Source organism: Plodia interpunctella, chromosome 2, assembly GCF_027563975.2.
Source record: "Plodia interpunctella isolate USDA-ARS_2022_Savannah chromosome 2, ilPloInte3.2, whole genome shotgun sequence".
Lineage (NCBI taxonomy): Eukaryota > Metazoa > Arthropoda > Insecta > Lepidoptera > Pyralidae > Plodia > Plodia interpunctella.
The window spans coordinates 6,711,722-6,732,875 of record NC_071295.1 but is presented as its reverse complement, the minus strand read 5'-3'; the positions used below and the strand labels follow the sequence as shown (position 1 = coordinate 6,732,875).

At 35.5% G+C, this 21,154-nt stretch overlaps 1 protein-coding gene across 5 annotated transcripts in view; it reads left to right on the top strand.

The window, feature by feature from the left end:
* Positions 1-21,047, top strand: part of alpha-Catr (alpha-catenin related) — a 61,765-nt gene extending 40,718 nt beyond the window's left edge. Inside the window, exons 3-15 of one of the 5 annotated variants that reach the window (XM_053756660.1) lie at positions 4,726-4,868; positions 6,428-6,637; positions 8,593-8,730; positions 11,479-11,508; positions 12,298-12,555; positions 12,737-12,932; positions 13,195-13,277; positions 13,357-13,635; positions 13,798-13,967; positions 14,187-14,340; positions 14,441-14,647; positions 15,188-15,247; positions 16,512-21,047. In XM_053756660.1, coding sequence (XP_053612635.1) covers positions 4,726-4,868; positions 6,428-6,637; positions 8,593-8,730; positions 11,479-11,508; positions 12,298-12,555; positions 12,737-12,932; positions 13,195-13,277; positions 13,357-13,635; positions 13,798-13,967; positions 14,187-14,340; positions 14,441-14,647; positions 15,188-15,247; positions 16,512-16,658 — 2,075 coding nt within the window. In that variant the 3' untranslated portion in view covers positions 16,659-21,047. The other 4 variants (XM_053756652.1, XM_053756700.1, XM_053756692.1 and 1 more) reach the window with 4 other exon arrangements.
* The last annotated feature ends 107 nt before the right edge of the window (positions 21,048-21,154 follow it).

The window sequence follows — 21,154 nt, the reverse complement described above, 5'->3', positions numbered from 1 at the left end:
TCTATACTGTATATCAAGATATTGATTATATTATGTGAAATTGGCATGAAAGAATATTGCAATCCAATATGAGTGTGGGAATTTAGCAATATGGTTCTCCATGACAGTATATTGAAGTTATTATAGCAATATACGCGATATAATGCTAGAGGATCAGTGATTATCAAGGCATGAATTGTATTAGTAGGTTGATAGGCAAGTGGTGTGCTATCCTAAGGTCTTTAATAAGAGTGACATGATGTCACAGTAGGAGTATCTTGAATTGTTAAAGGGAACATTACTTTTAGGCTCTTCGAAGCATAGACAATCCTTCTCGATTTGGCATTTGTAATAAATATGGTATTACTTTTTTAATGTCTGATTGAATTAAATTACGTATAATTAAAGGGTAAAAGCCATTGATAGAAGAAATACATGTAATAGCCTCTGTTATTTACTTACTTTTACTAAAATATCAATTGTTAATAGTTATTAACAATTGATATATTGGTTTGTTTTATACATAGTATGCCGTTGGGTCTTACTCTATACGCCTGAAAATTTGTTTTTTTCGTGACTCATTTGTGTAGAGAGTAAATAACCACTTAAAACCAGTTGGTTTTAAGTGATTATTTACTCTCTACGGCATACTATATATAAAACAAAGACTTCATTTATATCGTCGTTTCTACATAGTTTCCGCTAACAGCCATTAGCTATTAATATCCCATTGTTGCATAGATGATTTTACTTAAATTGTTAACATACGTAATGTATTAATAGCATAAAATAATGAACATTTACAGGAATAACTTTTGTATCAAGATCCGTCCTCATGTGGCATCTCAAGTAAGTAATTTGTATGAAGTTAGCTATCTGTAGTATCTTTAATTTAGGTTAATGACGGGGTTTTGATGCGGGGAACAGTCGATTGAACTAAACATTAGGCGATGTGTTGACACGCAATTAAGCTTGTAGCCGATTGAGCTTTCGTGCCAGCGAGCAAGGTGGGGCAACACGAGCGAATCTATACCAAATGTTATGGCCAAATATGTATATTCACTAGTTATACATATTTCGCCAAATAAAAAATATTCATCTTGCCCACTGACAAAGAGACATATTTGTCTGCGATTCTGTATTAATTATATCCATTGATCTATTAGACCCACGACGACTTACCTCTGGATTTAATAGCAGGTAAACAACAATTGTTAATTTATGAAATGATAACTAATTTTAACAAAGTGACTTAATTCCCGAAGAAAATAAATTAACAATCATGAGTATTGTTCAAATTAAATTAGAATGTTTGAACTCCAAACTGAAACTATCCAACGTTGTTGAATTAGCTAACTTTTAGGTTAAATTCGGTTAATATCACTACAGCGGAATATCAGCAATTACTCGGCCCGCGGGAGAGCGATCAGTAGTTGTAAAGTTTAGATGTACTCGAATATTGTTGAATTTACAGACACAGCACTTGGGTTTTCTGTTTTCCGGAGTAGACCGAGCCAAGGGTCGTCAAGCTAAGCACGTTTAGCTGGATAGTGGGCTATTTGTTGGGTTTAAATTCCGAAAAATCATGTTATCCCGTCGCCTATAATTAGAAAAAATAATCTTATATTCCTTTCCCTTGTAATAAGGTGAAGCAGGTCGCATAATCTATGTCTTTTAAACTAAATATTCATGATATAGCTTATATATATATGACACATACAATTCACTCTCTAAATTATTTTCCAATAAAATTTAAGACATCCTGCAAATGACAGCCGTTATAGAAGCGACTGTATTCAGAAACTTTATTATTTGGAGATACTTTTGAATACGCCAAGAGACCGGAATTGGCGGAAATCTTAATTGTAGCCGCTCGCCGTCACGCCAACTTCGACTCTCAATTTCATCCGCACCCAGAGGAACTTTACGAATTTATTAAGGGCTCATTTTAGGAGCCTTTCTTACTTTCTCATTCTTTGGAGTTGAACAAAACAGAATAAGTAAGTTTTGTCTTTTCTTCCCTTGCCAATTATTTAAACAACGGAGTATCCGATTGTTTATATACTTAAAATAAGGTTAACATACTGGACGTGTTCTTTATTGAAATATACAATAAGTAGTAATGTACATTTCTAGCGTCTAATATGATTAATATACCACTACCCATAGTTCGAGCACAATTAATTAATGCAAGAAACTTTAAAATTCAATATTTAACTTGCAAAGTTTCGATGTTCGCTTGTTAAACATCATTTTCCGGTATACCTAAAGCTTCCGGTATACTTCATCCCACACCATAGGGATATTACTGATACACACTCATTGAAGCAAAACACGTACTCGTTTGATTAAGGCTTTATCTGACCCAAACAGATTCTCATTTCGTCGTGATTTGTACAGTTGTGTATCGAAGCAACCTTTATTTAATGGTTTTCCTTTTAAATAAACTGTCGATGCTGTACGCAAGTGATTTTTCATATTCTTTCTTAACGTTGTAAAATTAGTTATAAGTTTAAAAGGTTGTTTTAATTACTCAAAACAGAAATGGAATGTTTTTGGAATGGAATGTTCAACTTTTTTTCACATGACATGTACTGACATGGACTGGCTACAAGTACTCCACCTTAAAAGTTCAATTTCTATACATCCCACCGATGAACTATTTTATTTCATGAATTTTTCACGTTCCTAAAGAAGTCGACTCGACGAATCAGATTATTGAAAACCTGGAAGATACCACAGATACAGCACTAGCTGTGGCAACATACGTCTTTATTAGCATTGTTTTTGTTAAACCATATTGACAATATCACCTAGGTTTTAAATATATAAAAAAATTATTTTCATTTACGCGGTGTTAGATAATTTATATACATAATTAGATATGTTATGAGATGAACCTTTGTCCATAAAGGGTAAAAGACATAAGTACCGTTGACTACGAAATATTTATGTACCTACCGACCATAAATGCATTATTCATTTTAATTAGTAACCACATCGATGCAGAATTTCCAGTATACGCTCGTTTTCAGCCGGAGAGCACGCAGCTGTGTTTCAACCGCTAATACTCGACCGACCGACTAATATCCATACTAATATTATAAAGGGAAAAGAGAAGTTAATCTATACTATTATTATAAAGAGGCAGTGTTTGTGAGTTTGTATGTTTGAGGCGTATAATCTCCGAAACTACCAAACCGATTAAAAAAAATATTTCACCATTAGAAAGGTACATCATCCAAGCTATAATAGGCTATATTTTATTTCAAAATTCCCACAGGAGCGAAGCTCCGGGTAACATCTAGTAATTAATAAATTCAAAAACTATACCGTTAGACTAATTTGGGTGAAATTTAGCACACAGATAGATGAAACGTTCAGAAGTAACGTACGCTACTTTTTAAAATATAGTTTTAGCCTAAGCAAGCCGGTATGGGCCGCTAGTAATTAAATGTTACGTGAATAGCCTAATATAAGCCTTTTAAGAAAATCCATGGGAAAATCAATTTTTTAGGCTCGTGGTAGAGAGATATATAGATAGAGATATATAAAGATAAACGTAGATACTTATTTGCATATGGTTCGTCTAATATATTTACAACATTGGTGGTGAAAGTAGTATCTCAGCGAAGGCAAGCAATAAAAGGTTTATAACATTTTCACGACCATTTCGCATCACCAAATGAAAACTTCAGACCGTCGCTTTTCCAATTTACCGAAGTCCTCGATCCAGCAGACTTTACTACGACCTTACTTTATAGAACTACTTCATTTCCGTGTTAAGTTAGGCGCTATTTAGAGATCTAGGTATTTCAGATGATAAAAATTTCCAAATTTGAAGTTCAAGAAGTGCGACAACACTACGTTTCGAAGCTTCACTTCCCGTATTTCCTGTAGTAATGTCGGAATTACATGAAGTAAATCAAACCTGTTACAATCTCCCCGCGAAATTTTATTAAAGTTCATCCGTAATATTATGTTTTCCACACTTCCGCATTTCTAATATTAGTGGGAATTACGATTACCTTCATCCAATTCTATTAGGTCATTCTAGCTAAATTCTAGCTTGTCTGTCGTTCCTGTTAGCCACAAGAAAATATATTTCAATCTAGCAAATGTCCTCAATATAGCAAATGGAATCTGCAAATTTTCAGCGTTCAACCGACAAGTCGACTTATTAAATTAGTGTTTGATATTAGTAAAGCACAAAAGTGATGGTCGTAAGTAGAGCAATTATTGCTTGTCACCGAGACTATTAATTGAGCGACGGGTGAAGCTTACCCCGGGAATTATTAATTTAACGAATACTACAGGCGGTGCTTTTGTTACTAGAATCGCTATAAATTACATGATGCCGGTTATTGATAACTTGTCATCCGACTAATAATTTGAAGACATAATAAGCTATGACTTATCTGGAAATGGAAAACTTAATATTTTTTATAGCGTTGTCTAATAAACGTCTTTAGCTATTTCACTAATGAATGGTAAAATATGTTAAATGCAAATTAACAAGAACAAATAAAACAACACAGTGGACCCAAAAATGGTGTCTAGTTAGATTTTTAATTTTAAACAACACAATTTGGTAACACTGTTTAGTTCAGTTTTTTATTCTCTTTCGATGGGTATATTTGATTTCAAAAAGTATTTTTTTTAATTAGGACAACACTGGCTTTCTCGCTTTGGTCCAGTTTTGGTTACTAAGCCAAAGTAAGTAACAAAACAATGTTTTGTTTGCAGGTCGTGCGATTGAACGCGTGTGCGCCGGCGCGGACGGCGCGGGAATGGTGTCGGCGGCGCGCGCGCTGCTGGCCGCCGTCACGCGCGTGTTGCTGCTGGCTGATATGGTCGTCGTCCGACAGCTGCTGCTTGCCAAAGACAAGGTACATAACGAACATACATACATAACGAAATATAAATAAGTAGATTATCGGAGTTTAACTCAAATAACAGGTCTGAATTAAATAAAACTTAAGTACCTATATGCTTGAAATGGCATTTCTATATTGTGTTCCAGTTAAGTGCTTAGGCGCAACTAGCTTCTGGAGGAAAAATATTATAGTGATTGCCAATAAAAAGTAGAAGTAGTGTTTCCTAGAAAAAGTAATTGCTTGCATGCCATAGTGAACATACTCGTAATATACATTGAGTAATTTAAGGCCTTATTATTTATATATAATATAGGTAATACCTGTATTATATATAATCATTTTCTATTTGGATCTAAATTATTCACCATTATCGGCGGAACTGCGCGGTCTAAACGTCAACATGTCTATGTCTGTGCTACGAGCCTACTACGTCGTAGAGACCCTACGAAACCTCGACGCCGTAGAATTTGTAGCGAGTGTGTGTAGCACTGGTGGCCAAATTATTTGAAATGTTTCCATAAAATTAAACAATAATATATATCCATAAAATTAAACAATAAATACAATTTGATTGGTATGTAGGTACTTAAATTTAAACCAGATGTTAATTTCATAAATACGTTGAGACCGAATAGAGCTTTCGTTTTATTTTATTCACTGTGCATTGATTCATTAATTAATTTACTGTACAACAATTATTATCTTGTCAAAACAGAGTAAAATAGTACTTACACAAAGTGTGTTGGACGTAATTTAAAAAAGTGACCATGAAGGTCCTTAATTATAATGGAATGCTTTTAGGGGGTTGGTTCAATTTATACTTTTAGATAATACAGTGAGAATAAGGTAACCTACAGGTAGATTTTAATGATAGATTCAAATAGATTTTATTAATCACAACTTATTTAATTATCGAAATCGAAACGGTCGGTATATGTCGCAAACGGCACTTCAGTATAAAAGCTGGAACTTTTCTAGAAGTTTCTTTTGAACTTTATAGAAGTAAAAAGTTTGATGTAGAAACTTTACTCTTAAGATACGTGTACATATGGCCGTACAAGTGAATATGTGACGCAAAACTAACTTAAGAATCTAAACAACAACGTGACACTGTCATGAAGACAAAAGTCTTCATTGAGTAGCTAATATCTATTGGACATATTATCTGGCACTAGCTTCCATTTTATCTCTCCATGTCCCTGTGTCCTTCTTCTATAAATGTTGCAAGCTTTTATTTAACTTGTAATTAATATTGTAACTCAATTTTGAAGCAGATATCTTCAACCGGTTGAGCTGAAAATTTGTACACATATTAAGTTTGGATGACATAGCATTATTATTATAAGCATGATCTGATGGCGCATCCAGGAACAGCTCGCAAAGTGGGAACTCCCCAATGGTTTACTGCACGAACATGATTTTTTTTGTCACGCTTTGAAAGCAATAAGATCTCTCTGACGATAATAAAAGATTTGTGTCCAAATGTCCAATGTGGTGTGTATATATATATATATATATATATATATATATATATATATATATATATATATATATATATATATATAATACAGGTGGCGCGCTCACTAGACCGGCTAGAATCCGTATCAAACTTCGCGGAGTTCGTGCGCGCGTTCACGGAGTTCGGTGGAGGCATGGTGGAGCTGGCGCGGCTGACAGCAGAGCGGCGCGCGGACTTGCGCGACGAGCGCCGACGCGCGCAAGTCGCCGCCGCTAGGAATGTTCTCGAACGCTCCACACTGATGCTCCTCACCTCTTCCAAGGTATACCTTATGTATTATTTTTCGTCATTATCATCGATAGGAAAAAATCCTTGTAATACTACTGGCTAGTATTCTTACAAGTTTATATTTAACTATTTATTTATAGCTATAACTAGCGGCCCGTCAAGGCTTTTCTCGGGTAAGAAAATTATACACCTAAACCTTCCTAGGAAATCACTCTATCTATTGCATGAAATTCCGTGCAGTCGTTTTTGAGTTTAACGTGAACAGAGTACTTTGTTTTATAATATAATATGCTTTTCTCAATTATTATCAAGGTTTGATAAATTTGAATTAAAATGGTATAATACTGACTTCAACTACAGTACTTCCAAGTCAATGTCCAATTTAACAACTTGACCTACCGGATGTATATTAACACCAATGGCTCGCAATAAATTCGCAATCCCAGCCGGAGAGGCCGGTGTTTCCCGTAAATTAGGCCTGTCACTCGGTCGCCGAACCTCCAATCAATTATGTACCAGACAATTCAGCCCAAACCCTTAGTATTTGTGACCAGGGAACTATAGGATGGGCAAGTTCTAGTTCTTATGAAATATAATAGTACTCACTCGCACGAGCGGATGACTTGTAAGATAAACTATCCTTAATATATAAACTTAGATGTGTATCCATACAGTATATTAAACTACCAATTTTTTACTTTATATTGATATGTATTAATTTCGAAAACTTGTAATAATAAAGGAACAAAATACACAAGCAAGCAGGACAATCCATTAATCCACTTCGTAGACCGAATACATAAGAAAGCTGTATCTATAAAGTAACTGGAAACGTCTACTTGCATAATGCCACTTTTATTTCATGGGGATTTATAACGCACTTAAATACTCCATTTTAAGAGCCGTTGTGTCGTAACAAACTTTGTGAGGATTGTTTTTCAGATAGCAGACCAATAAAATATAAATTTCACAGAACGAATGATTGAAGCTATAACGTTCGTTTCAGTGGTTAGATAAAGCAAAAAAATTAATCTTAAAAGTTTTACAATAATACAATCTCAGCCGTGAAATGAATGGCTGAAATAATAAGCATGTTTGTTCGTATGTTTAAGATTTTTTTTAAAGTAACATACAAGAACCCTTTACATTTAGGTATATATAGGACACCAACAAACATTTATTTTATTTAGAGGTGAATTAATGAAATGCATCTGTAACCTCTATTGTTTGCACAGTGTTGCGATAATCAGAAGCTTGTCAAAGCGAACTAAAACCTTAATGTGTCTGTTCGTAATCTACTTAATGGTTTTTAAAAGGGTCATTTCTGGGACTTGTCTTTCAATAATTATTGTAATGACCTTTATTAGATTTTATACATTTGTTATAGAATGAACGTCTCAAAAGTCAGACCACTTACCTCAACTTACCACTTACCACGCGATGTCTCGCTTGGTAAAATTAAATACTGTCATGTATTCAACATTTAACAATTTAGTCTAGCCTGAAATAAAATCTAACGTCGACAAAAGTCCCCGAGTGCCCTCAAGCGGCCACAATCGAGCGCATCTGGGAAACAGAGCAATATGTCACTGTTTCCGGACGACCCGCACCGAAGCCTACTGCCTACCCCCTTCCTTTCATGTCACATATTTCACGAGACTTTTCATTTCTTTGCCCTCTTATTTTCGTGATTGTGACACTTTGAAATACTCTTTTGTATACTCGTTGGCACAGGCCTCACGACTATGACATGTTTTTTGGCATCTTTTTATAAGTGGTCAGGAAAAAGGTCATTACTTTCGAACTCTCGTCTGAAAAGACATACAATTTTTCTTTTATATAATAATAAGTATAATAAGTAATTATTATAACCGTAAATACAAAATCAAATTATTAAAGATTATATAATTAGGTCAACACTGATTAATCGATTTGTAAACTGAATAACTATTACTTACAGAATAAACAAAACAGTAATATTTTCAACAGACATGTATGCGGCACCCAGGCAGCGCATCGGCCCGGGAGAACCGCGACACGGTGTTCTGTCAGATGCGGCGCGCCATGGACCTCATCCACTACGTGGTCAGGGACGGGCTGCCCGGCCACGAGGAACACTCGCACGAGGTTTGACCTTACACCTGCGCCCTAACCCTGGCAGAGCCGCGACACTGTGTTCTGTTAGATGCGGCGTTCCTTGGACGATACCCAAATTCAACCGTGTACCAAATTTCATCAAACAATTTCTTCTTTTCAAGCTATTAAGGATTAAACATTTGAATAGCATTATTATAAGCCATAAACGTTAGTTCCAGTTGTGGTTATTATGGGATTTTCCCAAGTCAATAAATTTTATTACACTTCAACATTTACTAACGGCTAGATATCAAGATGCTTCAACTATGTAATGTAACTGTACTGTAGTAAGTATATAATTCAAATATTGCATATACTATTTACTGTAGATAGTCATAGCGTCCATCCTAATACTCTTTATTTATTTTCTCAAATGATAGTATATCTTATGCGTTGTTCTGACGTAAATAAACAAAACGCTCGATAAGTTTTCCACTTGGGAGCACTTTACTGCCGATACAGAATAAACAGCCAGCACAGATACAGACTGGAGATAAAGATAAATATATCTGACACATTTCAGTAATAGAAAACGTACTGAACAAGATTTTACTGACTTCGATCGTTGGGATAGAGATGTTTATCTGCGGCTTGGTTATCATTCTATAATAGGGTGACCTACAATAATCTTACTCAATCAATATGTAGTTTGAAAATTTGAAACTTTTTGCAACCAGCTTAAGAATCAAGCATTTAAACATTATATTTTATCCTAATCATGATCAATGTTTTATGAGTGACAGGTACGTGCGATGTTACAGCAGGTTTTTGCAAAAAATGAAAAATAAATTACCTACGAAGTATGTACTTACAATATGTATATAATATATAAAAGTCTTTATCCCATAATCCTAGTAAAGTTTCTCATAATCTGGATCTTAGATAATAAGCAGGGACCACTTCGTAGACGCGGTTGTCCGCAATAGAAAGCCTAAGCGGGCCGGTCTAAACCCACGCCATTATGTTGGGGACAAATGCAAATGGTACAACCACAGATAATAGACAATGTGAGGATTACACAAGCTATGATTAAGTAATAACCGGTATCGGGATAGTGGAAATGTAATTGTGCTTTTTTCATTTATCCATTTTTCTCCAGGTTTTTGATACCATTCATTATAAATAACAATGTATGCAATACGCGCCGTACCTTCGTGTAATATTGGAAATAATGATAAGCAAAAAGATAATGCCTGAAACCTGACAAGAGAAAGCGGTCGAAAGGGCATGGGCAAAAATCCCCAAGGTACTGTAAACCCAGACGATGTCGAATAATCAAGATAGGTGAGAAGACCCTTAGGAACACAGGTACTTAGTCCCAACTGTGTTGAATATCATTTTAAATTATGCGGTTCATCAACATTACTTTTAGACATAAATTCTCCCATCGTTTACCAAATCCAGATATTATTAGATATTTTAAGTTGTTAAATTTTCAAAGAATATAATAATTATTAGGCTTCATTGCATTTTTCAAATAATTATGTTAAAAGAAATTTGTATTATAAAAAATTAACATTTATTCTCGCCAATGGAAGTATATAAAAAATTGCATATACTTAAAAATGAAGTTAATCATAAAGGTCATGCAGCCTTATAAGCTGTGCAAGTGTGTATGTTCGTTGTTATCTTTATATCTCCTGTATATCACACACATATATACCTACACGGGGCAGTGAGAGGCTGCCGTAGCGACGGCCGGAAGCTGCTACATGAACTCTAGGGAGTGAATGCATCGACTTTCATGTCAATTTTTTTATTTAAACGCGAACGTGAACACAAGCGAAAAGTACGTCCGCTTGGTGATGCCGTTTCATGTTTTATATTAAATAATTTTACATTTATTTTGATTGATTAAATTCATACCATAGAGCTAAATAATTACATACTGTTTTCTCTAGTAAATAGGACAATGCCTGTCATGTCGTTTGCATCGCCACGTGACACGTGAAGATCAGATTATGATGATAGTAGGACACAAGTCCTACTATCCTCGTAATCTGAGATAACACAGGGACGTGCTCGTAAGTGTCTTTAATTAACAATAACTATAACAACCGTAGTCGTACCTACAAACTAAAATATCGATAGTAGCGACATGCCTCGAACAGTCATTGGCTTCGGACGATAACATCACGTCTATCGTGATGGGCAAGCGCCATATACTTTAACGCAGTACGTATAATGGACCGTAATACCACTTATTAACTATAACCAACCACTATCGCCTGAAATAACAATAGGCCTCTCTATTTACGATTGTAAACCTCAATTTGGTTCGGAATTAAGTGCTTCTAAATACATGCATATTTCACCTAAGGGATTCGGATCATGAGTAAGCACTCCACTCTACCTCAGAGCACTCTTACATTGTAATAACTTGGAAAGGAGCTCAATACGTAAGTATGAATGAATCAGCAATATTCAATCGTACATTATAAAAAGGCCTCAAACACATTATCATGATGGATGGCAACTTCAACAAAGTTCTTTATTATTAATGATTAATTTGATTAATCCACTTTTTGACAATACAGAAAAAGATTAAATAATGCTGATTAGTTTTTAAATAGCAAATTAAATAATAGTATTTCGTGTGTCTTCTCTAAAAAAATTGTTAAACTTTCTTCTATATTTAGACTTAACTAACAATTTTTTCGCCCTTCATATTACCTGTTCTCCTTTCCCAATTACTAAACCTTCAAGACATAAACACAAATTTTATTTCTTTTCTTGTAGTTGCAACCTTTTTCGGATAGTCATGAACAGGTACAGATAAAAATGTAGGTAGACGAGTGCCATCAAAATTATGTCCTCGATCTGCATAATGTATACTAGACTTTATTATAACGCCTTAGATAACTGTTAGATTTTCCTCACGCACTCTAATATATTACATACATATAGTACCTCCAGCCTTATTAATTTAAATTCAGTTGTCACTTAATGTTAAATATATATCATGATAAATACTGAGATTTCTAAATTTATATTAGACAACAATTTAAAATTACGTTCTTTTGAAAACGTTTTGGGTAAAAACGTAATCTTTTCATTCATTTAGATTAATTAGTTTAAAAAAAAATTACACTGAAATATATTTTAGTGTTGAGGAAGTTTATTCGCCTATTTTAGCACATTTCGTCACAAATTTTTTCATCGCCATTTCACGTAATCTTTGTTACCGCTTAGGATTATGTTTAGTTCAGCTTAGCAAAATGAGTAAAAATATGCGAGCACACAGGCTTGTGTACACTCACTTGCTAAGTAGTTGTCCAAACAATGTGCCTAACTATGTCCTCGTACCTAACGATAATGGTGAGTAAACAATCCAGCCCCAGCCAGCAAAAAACGTTCTATAACAAAATTTAAGCATATTACAGTCGTCGTAGTAGGTTAATCCTATCACTTTAAGCCTCTAATCTTAATTGCACAGATATGTCGCAGCAGTATTTTTGAAACGTTTATAGGTAAAACCAATTTTGTCTGCTTTTTAAAATTAGAGTGAAAGTTAAATTCTCATCTTTTATATTGCATTCAACATTGATATTATGGCAGGCTGCACAGTGGGAAGCGGGGACAGCACTGGGGGCTCTCCGGGGTCTGACGGGGCAAGTCCGGGCCGCGCGAGCCCGGGGAGGCGCGGACGCGGCACGGAGGCGAGCGCTGGCCGGCACGCTGCGGGCGTTGGTCGAACGGACGCACGACTTCACAGACTCCGCCTACACCTCGCACGAACACAGGCAAAGGATACTGGCGCTCGCAGAAAGGATTGCATACGAGTTAGAAAGATTAGTTTCCGTCGCTGTGTCTGTGGTAAGATTACTTTTTTGACTTGACGTACCTTAGTCTACCATTAAGATTTGGTTACCCTTATATGAAGCAATTGAACTTAAAAACCTATATATATAGGTATTATAAAAGTGCTTCTTCTATAAAACGAAATACTTATTGCGTTTATATAGGTAGTAATTATTGCGTTTCCAATAATATTCAGGAAGAACAAGGTGTAAGTGGCGCCGGCGCGGCTCTGGAGAGCGCGTGCGCCGGCGCCACCAGCGCCGCGTCGGAGTTGGAGCGAGCCCTCGTGGCCTCCGCCAGACACCAGGCTCGAGACCTCGCGCCTCTGGCCGAAGAGGCGCGCCGTCTAGCCTCCGACCTCGCGCACATAGGTAACCTACGATGGAAAATAGGTACAGCGGTGCTTTTATAAGGAGCGCTGCTTTTGTGGCCTGGTTGGTAAGTTATTAAATAAATATTACTATGTTTTAGTAACTATACTAGTCAGGACATATGCAAATCAACTATCGGTATGTAATCGGATTGATATCACTATTATCATACCACGACACATTAGCACCCGCTCCGTATGAAACGCCTTGGCTAGGCAGATATATACAATAAGTACTTTAATAATGTTGCTATACTTTATATCATTGTCCGCATACATTTCAGCTAGTTCCTGTGGTGAGAGAGAATCAGAGAGACTGCACAATATAGCCGGCCGGCTGCATGAACAATTAGATCACATAATAGAGGTTCGTTCACGATTTGGCTATAATATATTTTATATACTTACTGAAAATTATAATGACAAAAATAATATTATAATTATAGGTATGCAAATTACTCAGGCATATAGCGATGTCAGAGACGCTGCAAGTGAGCGCAAAGTTCGCAGAGATCAACCTGAGGATATACGGGCCGCAAGTGGTGACGGCAGCGCGGACGCTGGCGGCACACCCGAGCAGCGCGGCCGCGCGGGAGAACCTCGACGTGTTTGTGGACATGTGGGCCTGGCTGCTGGCAGACGCGGCGCGGCTAGCTCGCGAACTATTGGACTTGACGGATGACAGACCTGATAAACAGCAATATAGCAGTTTACCGAGACCAGGGGTAATTTTTTTTCCACTTCTTACAAGTCATATTTAATGTGATTTTGCATGATCTTATACCAAATGTTTCACGTCAATCACGGAAATGATAATGCCAATAAAACTTCTTGCTCCATGGCTATATTGAATTATCCTACTTTAATATAACAAGATGTATTCACAGAAACATGGTACGACAAGTAAACCGTTGAAAGCGGTTCGTCTGGACTCTGACGAGCAAGCGAAAATTGCAAAATCAGGTCTGGAAATGAAGATGATGTCGTCTGAGATGGATGCGGAGACTGACAAGTGGCAGGGTGCGGCCGCCGACGAAAACAACGACATTGTGAAGAGGTATCTGAACCTGAAGAAATAAAGATTAATTTAAATTTAACCTTAGGGGTTTATTCTGACTCCCTATTTATAATAAAATATAATGGCTGAACACAAACTTCTGAATACTATTAACATCTTCGAACAGATACGAAAATATCTAATAAATCAACTAAAATGCTCGCAGGAGCTCTTGATGTCGGGCAATATTTAACTAATTTATTACACAATATATTTCAGGGCGAAAAATATGTCTTCCATGGCCTTCGCTATGTACCAGTTTACAAAAGGCGAGGGCCGTCTAAATACTACACAAGACCTCTTCACACAAGCAGAATATTTTGCTGAAGAAGCCAATAGATTATATAAAATTGTACGACAGTTTTCATATCAGGTGTGTTAGGAATAATTCTGTATATCAGATGCATATGTTTAATTTTTGTTATTCTTTATATTGAGTAGTAAATAAATTATGATTTCAATTTACGACATAGGTACCAGCAGGAACGACAAAGAAGGAATTATTAGAACACCTAGATAGAGTACCAACATATGTGCAGCAACTACAGTTCACGGTAAAAGAGCCAACCGTGGGCCGCGCTGCAACCTTCAGCAAAGTAGACAACGTAATTCAGGAGACCAAGCATCTCATGAATGTCATCAGCAAAGTTGTCACCACGTGCTTCGACTGCGCTAACAAGGTAATCATTACGTTAAATCAATCGTTTTATCAAATACTTTTCGAATATTTTACGACATTTCTGAGCAACACGTCGCACATTTTTTTATAAGATTAGTAAATTTTCTATTTAGACAATATAAAAATGTTAGTGCATTGGAACGTAATGTTCCATAGGTACCTTTGCCGTGGGAGGCCAGTGTGGGAGTGGTTAAAAGGCACCAGAGTGTTGCACCTGTTAAGTACTTTGAAGATTCTATTTCCTTCGTGATTGTTAGTCTTTCGGGGGGAGGGTGAAGCAGTGTGATCATGAGATTCATTCTTGATTATGAAACAAAAGATAAAATCTAATAAAACAAAGTACATTAAAAATAAAACTAATAAGACATTGAAACTGTTACAAAAGAAGATCAAGAATTAATCTTTTAGTTTATTAGATTCTAGTTTAAATTAGTATAATAGATGAATTTTCAATACCAAAATTCCCATTTCGATTTACAATATATTTTATTTGTTTTCTTTTTCTTTTCTTTTGCCACGCACCGGTCGGTCCACCGATCAGGGTCTTATACCGCTGGACAAAGCGATAAACAAAACCTCAGCGAATACAAGGGACGACTCGGTCTGTCTCTGTATTGCACCTTCATAAAATTTCCCAATTTTATGTAACTCGTGTCGATCTGTCTATGTGTACCTGTTTATGTAGAAAACTCGTGTAAATACCAAAGCATGTTATGTGTCATCATGCTCATCAAATAATGTTTTCTTAGAATCTGCCTTACATATCCTTTTTGCTAAATACTTGGTGTTCATTGGTGATTCTTACTACTATATACTTCATAGATCAAAAGCTAGAGAACTAAACATTGCTAAAAAATAGTGTGTATAAATATTTTCAAAATTTCCTCGTCTCCACATTCGGACGTGACACTTACTAACAACATTACAGTTCTTTTTGTTTCCTTTATTTACTTAATTTATTTTTCTTTACTTTATGTTTTGTTTTAATTTGCTATTTTCAGTATTCCCTGTGTATGCCCGAGAGAGTTCCCATGCATTGGAAACCAAATTTACGAAAAGCATCCACATTTAAGAGTGAAAATAGTGTTTTGAATGGTTGAAGTAGGTATTTATGTGGACTCAGAGCTATGATTATATCTACCAACTTCAGTGTATAAACAAATATGTTAAAATTCTACTAACAAATTGATTTATTTGAATTACCTAGTATAAGTAGACGTTGTTTGGTGGTGTATCTTATAGCTAATTTTGAATGTTGTTGATGTGTGTTGTTGCCATGATAATTATACATAGTTTAGCATCTGTGTGGTATTGCAATATTCTTAAAGTTTATATAGGCCAATTATAAACTTTAAGCAGTATTATTATTGCTAGACTTACCAATTACCCAAACTTTTGGCTGTAACTGATAAAATTTTCAAGTATTTCAAACTAAAGAAAAAAACATGATCGAAAATAAATCAGATCGTGCTACTAAAATCTGCTTTATAAACGCAGAATCGTTCGTTTGCATGGTGTTTCGCATTGCCATATCCTCTATTTTTGGATTCGATAGCGCGCTGGCGATACACAGTTACCTCTTGATTATTGGGAATCGTATGATGATTTTCATACCAAAGGAGCTAGGTAATGAATTTTATGTATTCATTAAATTTAATTCTTCCTTTGGTATAAAAAAAACAAACGATTCCAAATAATCAAAAGTTAGTTAAACGACACGTGACTTCCTAACGATTTAAGTCGCCTCCAAGACGCATTCCTTGTTCTTATACTAATACAGAATCTTGTGTTTTCGAATCCTAAAATAAAGGAACCGCCTACGTATCACAAGAGTGTGGCACTAACTAGTTTTATGTGTGATGCAGTACAAATTGGACTTCACGGGCCTATCAGCGGGCATCGGTGGGGCAGGCGCTGGGCGCGGGGCCAGCGGGGCGCGCGACGACGATGGGGGCGCTGGTGTGGGCGGGGACGCGAAGCCCGGGGGCAGCTCGTCCGACACGGCCATGTGACAGTACGGCATGGGCCGGCGCGGCAAGGGCGACGCGCGCCGGACCAGGGTCAGCTTCCTCTTGTTTTAAAGGGTCAACTCCTTTGAAACCTCGTCGCCGTGGCCGGGGGATGATACTCGCAAGTGCATTCGGGCTTCGCGTATTGATATGAACGGGTGCAGAATCACAAATATATAAATACATACAACTCTATAAATAATTAAGACGCGAACTTAAATAAATCTTGTCATGCTGATTTTTCAAGTTGTGAAGTTTCTCTCTTATTAGGGATCAGTAGCTATCATAGAAGTAAATATAAACATTTAAAAAAATATTAGTAGACTGCCATATGATAATGTCATATAAGAATATAACTAGGTTGGTAGGTACCTAACTACCTACATCATAACTTTATTTTTTAAAAAGTTTTTCACGGTAATAATTAAGTAGGTATAATAATCGACAACGAATTAGGTCCTCAATTTGCACTTTGCGAGGTGTTCATCCAGAGTACCACACGAATCAGTTTCTAATCAGCTAACCAATGAGGTAGGTACTTAGATCCTAATGCGTGTGGTACTCAGCCCCGACCAATCTAGCTGACGATCCGTTTCATAGTTCGCACATGGATCATGTACTTGCTATTGGATGGATGTCAGAAAATTAGCAATAAAGTTAAGATGGACAGTACGATATGATAAGTAAGTTTACCCAGAGCACTTGCGACACACAATGCCTCTGCTCTTTATATCGATGAAAACGTAGCGACACGTCGAACTCGACTGTGACAGTTCCTAATCCTCGCAACTGTGTCAATCAAAAGTTTATTTAACGCCTTTCTATAATCTTCTCGCTCGATTGGATTGGCAACTTGAAGCAATGTTATAGTCAGAAAATCATGCCTAAATATAAATAATATGTGATCAATAAATATTAAGAAGAGTGAATTCGTACAATAATATATAATTACTTGTTACACTATCATAATGTTACACATTGTTACAATAATACGGAATACGAAAAAACAACACAGATAAGCCTATTTTTTTAAGTTTCCCTTCGTAGAACCTATTTATATGAGTATCTACATAAGTACTCTATTTAATTATATTTGTCTGTACTTACTTTTTACTATTTACCTGTACCCTGTTCTTGTTTACTTCTTAATCTATATAAACGCACTCAAATACTGCACATTCCGTGGTCCTGTTGCACATTGTTTTATGTTTTGCACGTTTGTTTCGGCTTCGATTTGATTTGGCGTTTTAATGCCAACATTTATTTTTTGGGACATGCTGCGTTCACCACTTTAAACCTTCATGACTACACATCATTACTCTTGCATTCGATGTTATCGCATTCATAAGTCTTCTTAAAACTTACGTGTACCTACATATTAGAATATGGTTAATATTACCGCGGCGCTCGAACGTTGCATGATTGTGAAACGGAACAAATAGATGTGTGTTGCATGTGTGTTTGTGATTATAGTAATGAATGTCGTACTTCATCTTTCCGACGGGAGGATGTTTGACATTAAGATAAGGGAACTTGACTCTGGTGGTTGCATCGGCAACTCCCACGTCGCCCGGAAGCGGCAGTGTTACATAGACCCGCGACCATTTACAAAGCAGCTGATAGCCGATGAAGATCAAAAGCTCTTGCATGTTCGTGCGCAGGGCCGTACCTATATTTAGGGGATCAATAAAATTATAAGCAGTAAAATTCTTAGGAGCAGGATGATAAACTCACGGTCACCCTGTCCTAGATACGGTCCTGCTTCCATGACTGCTGGCTGCTCGTATAGCGCTATCATATCGCGAAGCATGTCGCCCTACTGAGCATATCTGCACTGTTGCTAATTTTAAATGCTCCATTATGGCAATAATAAACATATCAAACTAAGTTGTTTAAAGGATTATCGTTACTGCAGCAGATAGAACGACGAAGTCGAAATTTAGTATGTAGACTGTATTGTTATTGTATGAACTTAAAAACTTAAAAATTGAGCGGGATGATATTTGCTGGGTACCTAGGTGTACAAAATTAGTACGTTTTCGATAGTGCTCAGTGTATAACCGGCCTATGTTGTACTGATGAATCGTTACTTCACCGTACTTATACATGTTATTATAGTACTTAATAAGTGTAGGTACCTCCGCTTCAATGTGACATCGTATCAGCTATCTTTATGACGTTGTCGGCTGTCGCCTGCTCGCCTGTGGTCTATATAACACTGCTAGTTTCCAGCTTAGATCTTTCGGTGTTTACTCCTAAAATGTTAAATCTTTGAACAATGACTTTCATTTTATACTTAACTTTTTATTATCTAATTATAATAATATTATTGTTAAACTGTAATAACTACTCTTGATCTTATTTATTGCCTTCTTAATTTTACTACGACTAAGTATAGCTTACTACGTAGTTAAGTCGATTTCAATTCTAATTGAACATAGGTTAGTAAATAAAGTTGACTAATGTAAAGAGCTTCATAAAGCTTTATAATGAAGAGTTGTGAATCGAACTTTGTGGCCACGTAACATTAGATTCAAACTAGCATAAAACTGCTTTGTTAAGTTTATTAAGATTATTCATAATAATCAAACATTTTTACATTGATTATACCGAAAAATAATTTACCTACTGTAATAGAACTAATGATATCACTTTTATTAGTATCTGGTTTAGCAAATAATAATCTAACATTATAGTAATTAATGTTTAAATCTTATGATTACTTATAATTTATATAATAATCGCTATTTCGCTTAATCACATTCAGTAGAGTACCTACCTATCTTTATACTTATAGCTAATTCCACCCTGCTACATTTTTTCTGAACATTCACACTTTCTTAATTGTTGAACTTCTATCTCTAGACTAAATAATAAATAAGGACTTCACTTTATACATCGTAATAATTTAACTTTGTGCGTTTTCTTAACAAGCTTTTAAAGGATGAATCATTCTTAAGAATTGTGCCAAAAAACAATTCACCTTACGACCTAAGTAAAAGAATATATTTGTTAGTAGATAAAATACGATCCAAAAATAATTTGTTTCATAGCAGATATGATACCGCCTCGATTTGATGTTGCAAGTTGAATTACGTACAAATATAGCAGAAAGCGAGTTGATGTTAATCTCCGGATTAAATAGCTCATTTATACAATAGCTGTGCCATTGTGCCTCCTCATGTAGTGATACTGAAGATATATTTCGTACCAATGGGACGACACCACCGCAGGCTTCGCAATACTTCTCTAGCTAGAGCGAAGTCTTAGTCACATTTGACTTCCATCGCATTAACGATATCATATTTATTGGTTAGTGTATAGACATTAGCGATACAGTGATATGTGATATTACAAGATACTAATTGAGATTTAGTACAATGTCCTTTATATAATTTCAACGTTTTTAATAGTAGTTAAACTAGAGGGACACTACAAGAACACCAATAATAATAACCATTAATAATAGTCATAATTTATAGTTAGAATATCGTAGTAAAAGAAAATTAGATTGGTATTTGAGATAGATGGGAATGATAGATTTTAAATGTGGTGGATCCCGGATTCAAATATCTTCTAAAAGTAATGAAATTCTGAAATTTGAGCAAATCAAAGTCCAAACGAAAACCGTGGCGATATTGAGAATGGCCTAATACTTTGTGAAAACCGATAACATTTTCATTGAAAACCTAATAAATAAAATAAACGTGAACATATCGAGCTACAATAGATAATCTAACCTATCTACAAGTGTTGATAGTAATACTTGAAAATTGGAAATCGCTAAATTGTTAATCAACTGTTCTCACCCATATCAGTCTTAATTAATCCTAAATTATTCCCGGGTAGGATGTGAAATGAACCAAGGAAAGCTGACCATTAAAAGTAGCCTAAAACAGACAAACTATTACCTGAGGTGCGTAGTACCTCTTGATTATATTTTTATTGTTCTCTTACATAAAAATGTATAAATTTATTGTAAACCCTGAAGGAGTAAAACCCCGATAAAATAGGTACCTATTTAATGTAAATAAAATTAATTTTGATAGAATGATAAATATGTGGAAGTTTTTAATTAATCGCGTATCGTCGAATATTTTAAAACAATATTACTTTATGTGTATACAGAAGATTGTACTGTCGAAAAACTGTTGTGATTGTTATAATATATTTGAAGTTGCATTTTCATTATATAAATAAGTAGAAGTATATTTTCCATAGTGCTGCCAAAGATAATATTAATACCTAGCTGTAGTAATGTTGTTTATATAACAGAATGTTTTTGAGGTTGTTCGTGGATTTATGGATTGTATTTTGATGTGTTCGACGAATGTATAACACTGTGTACGTGATCTAATACATCACCAAATAAAAGAATTCGTACGGAAATTATTACGGTGTTTCATTTTGTCTCTATATTTACCTCATTTTATATCTACCTCTCTTCCATATCGCGTAACTGTTAGTTTATAGATAGGCAATTCAAAATCAAACAAAAT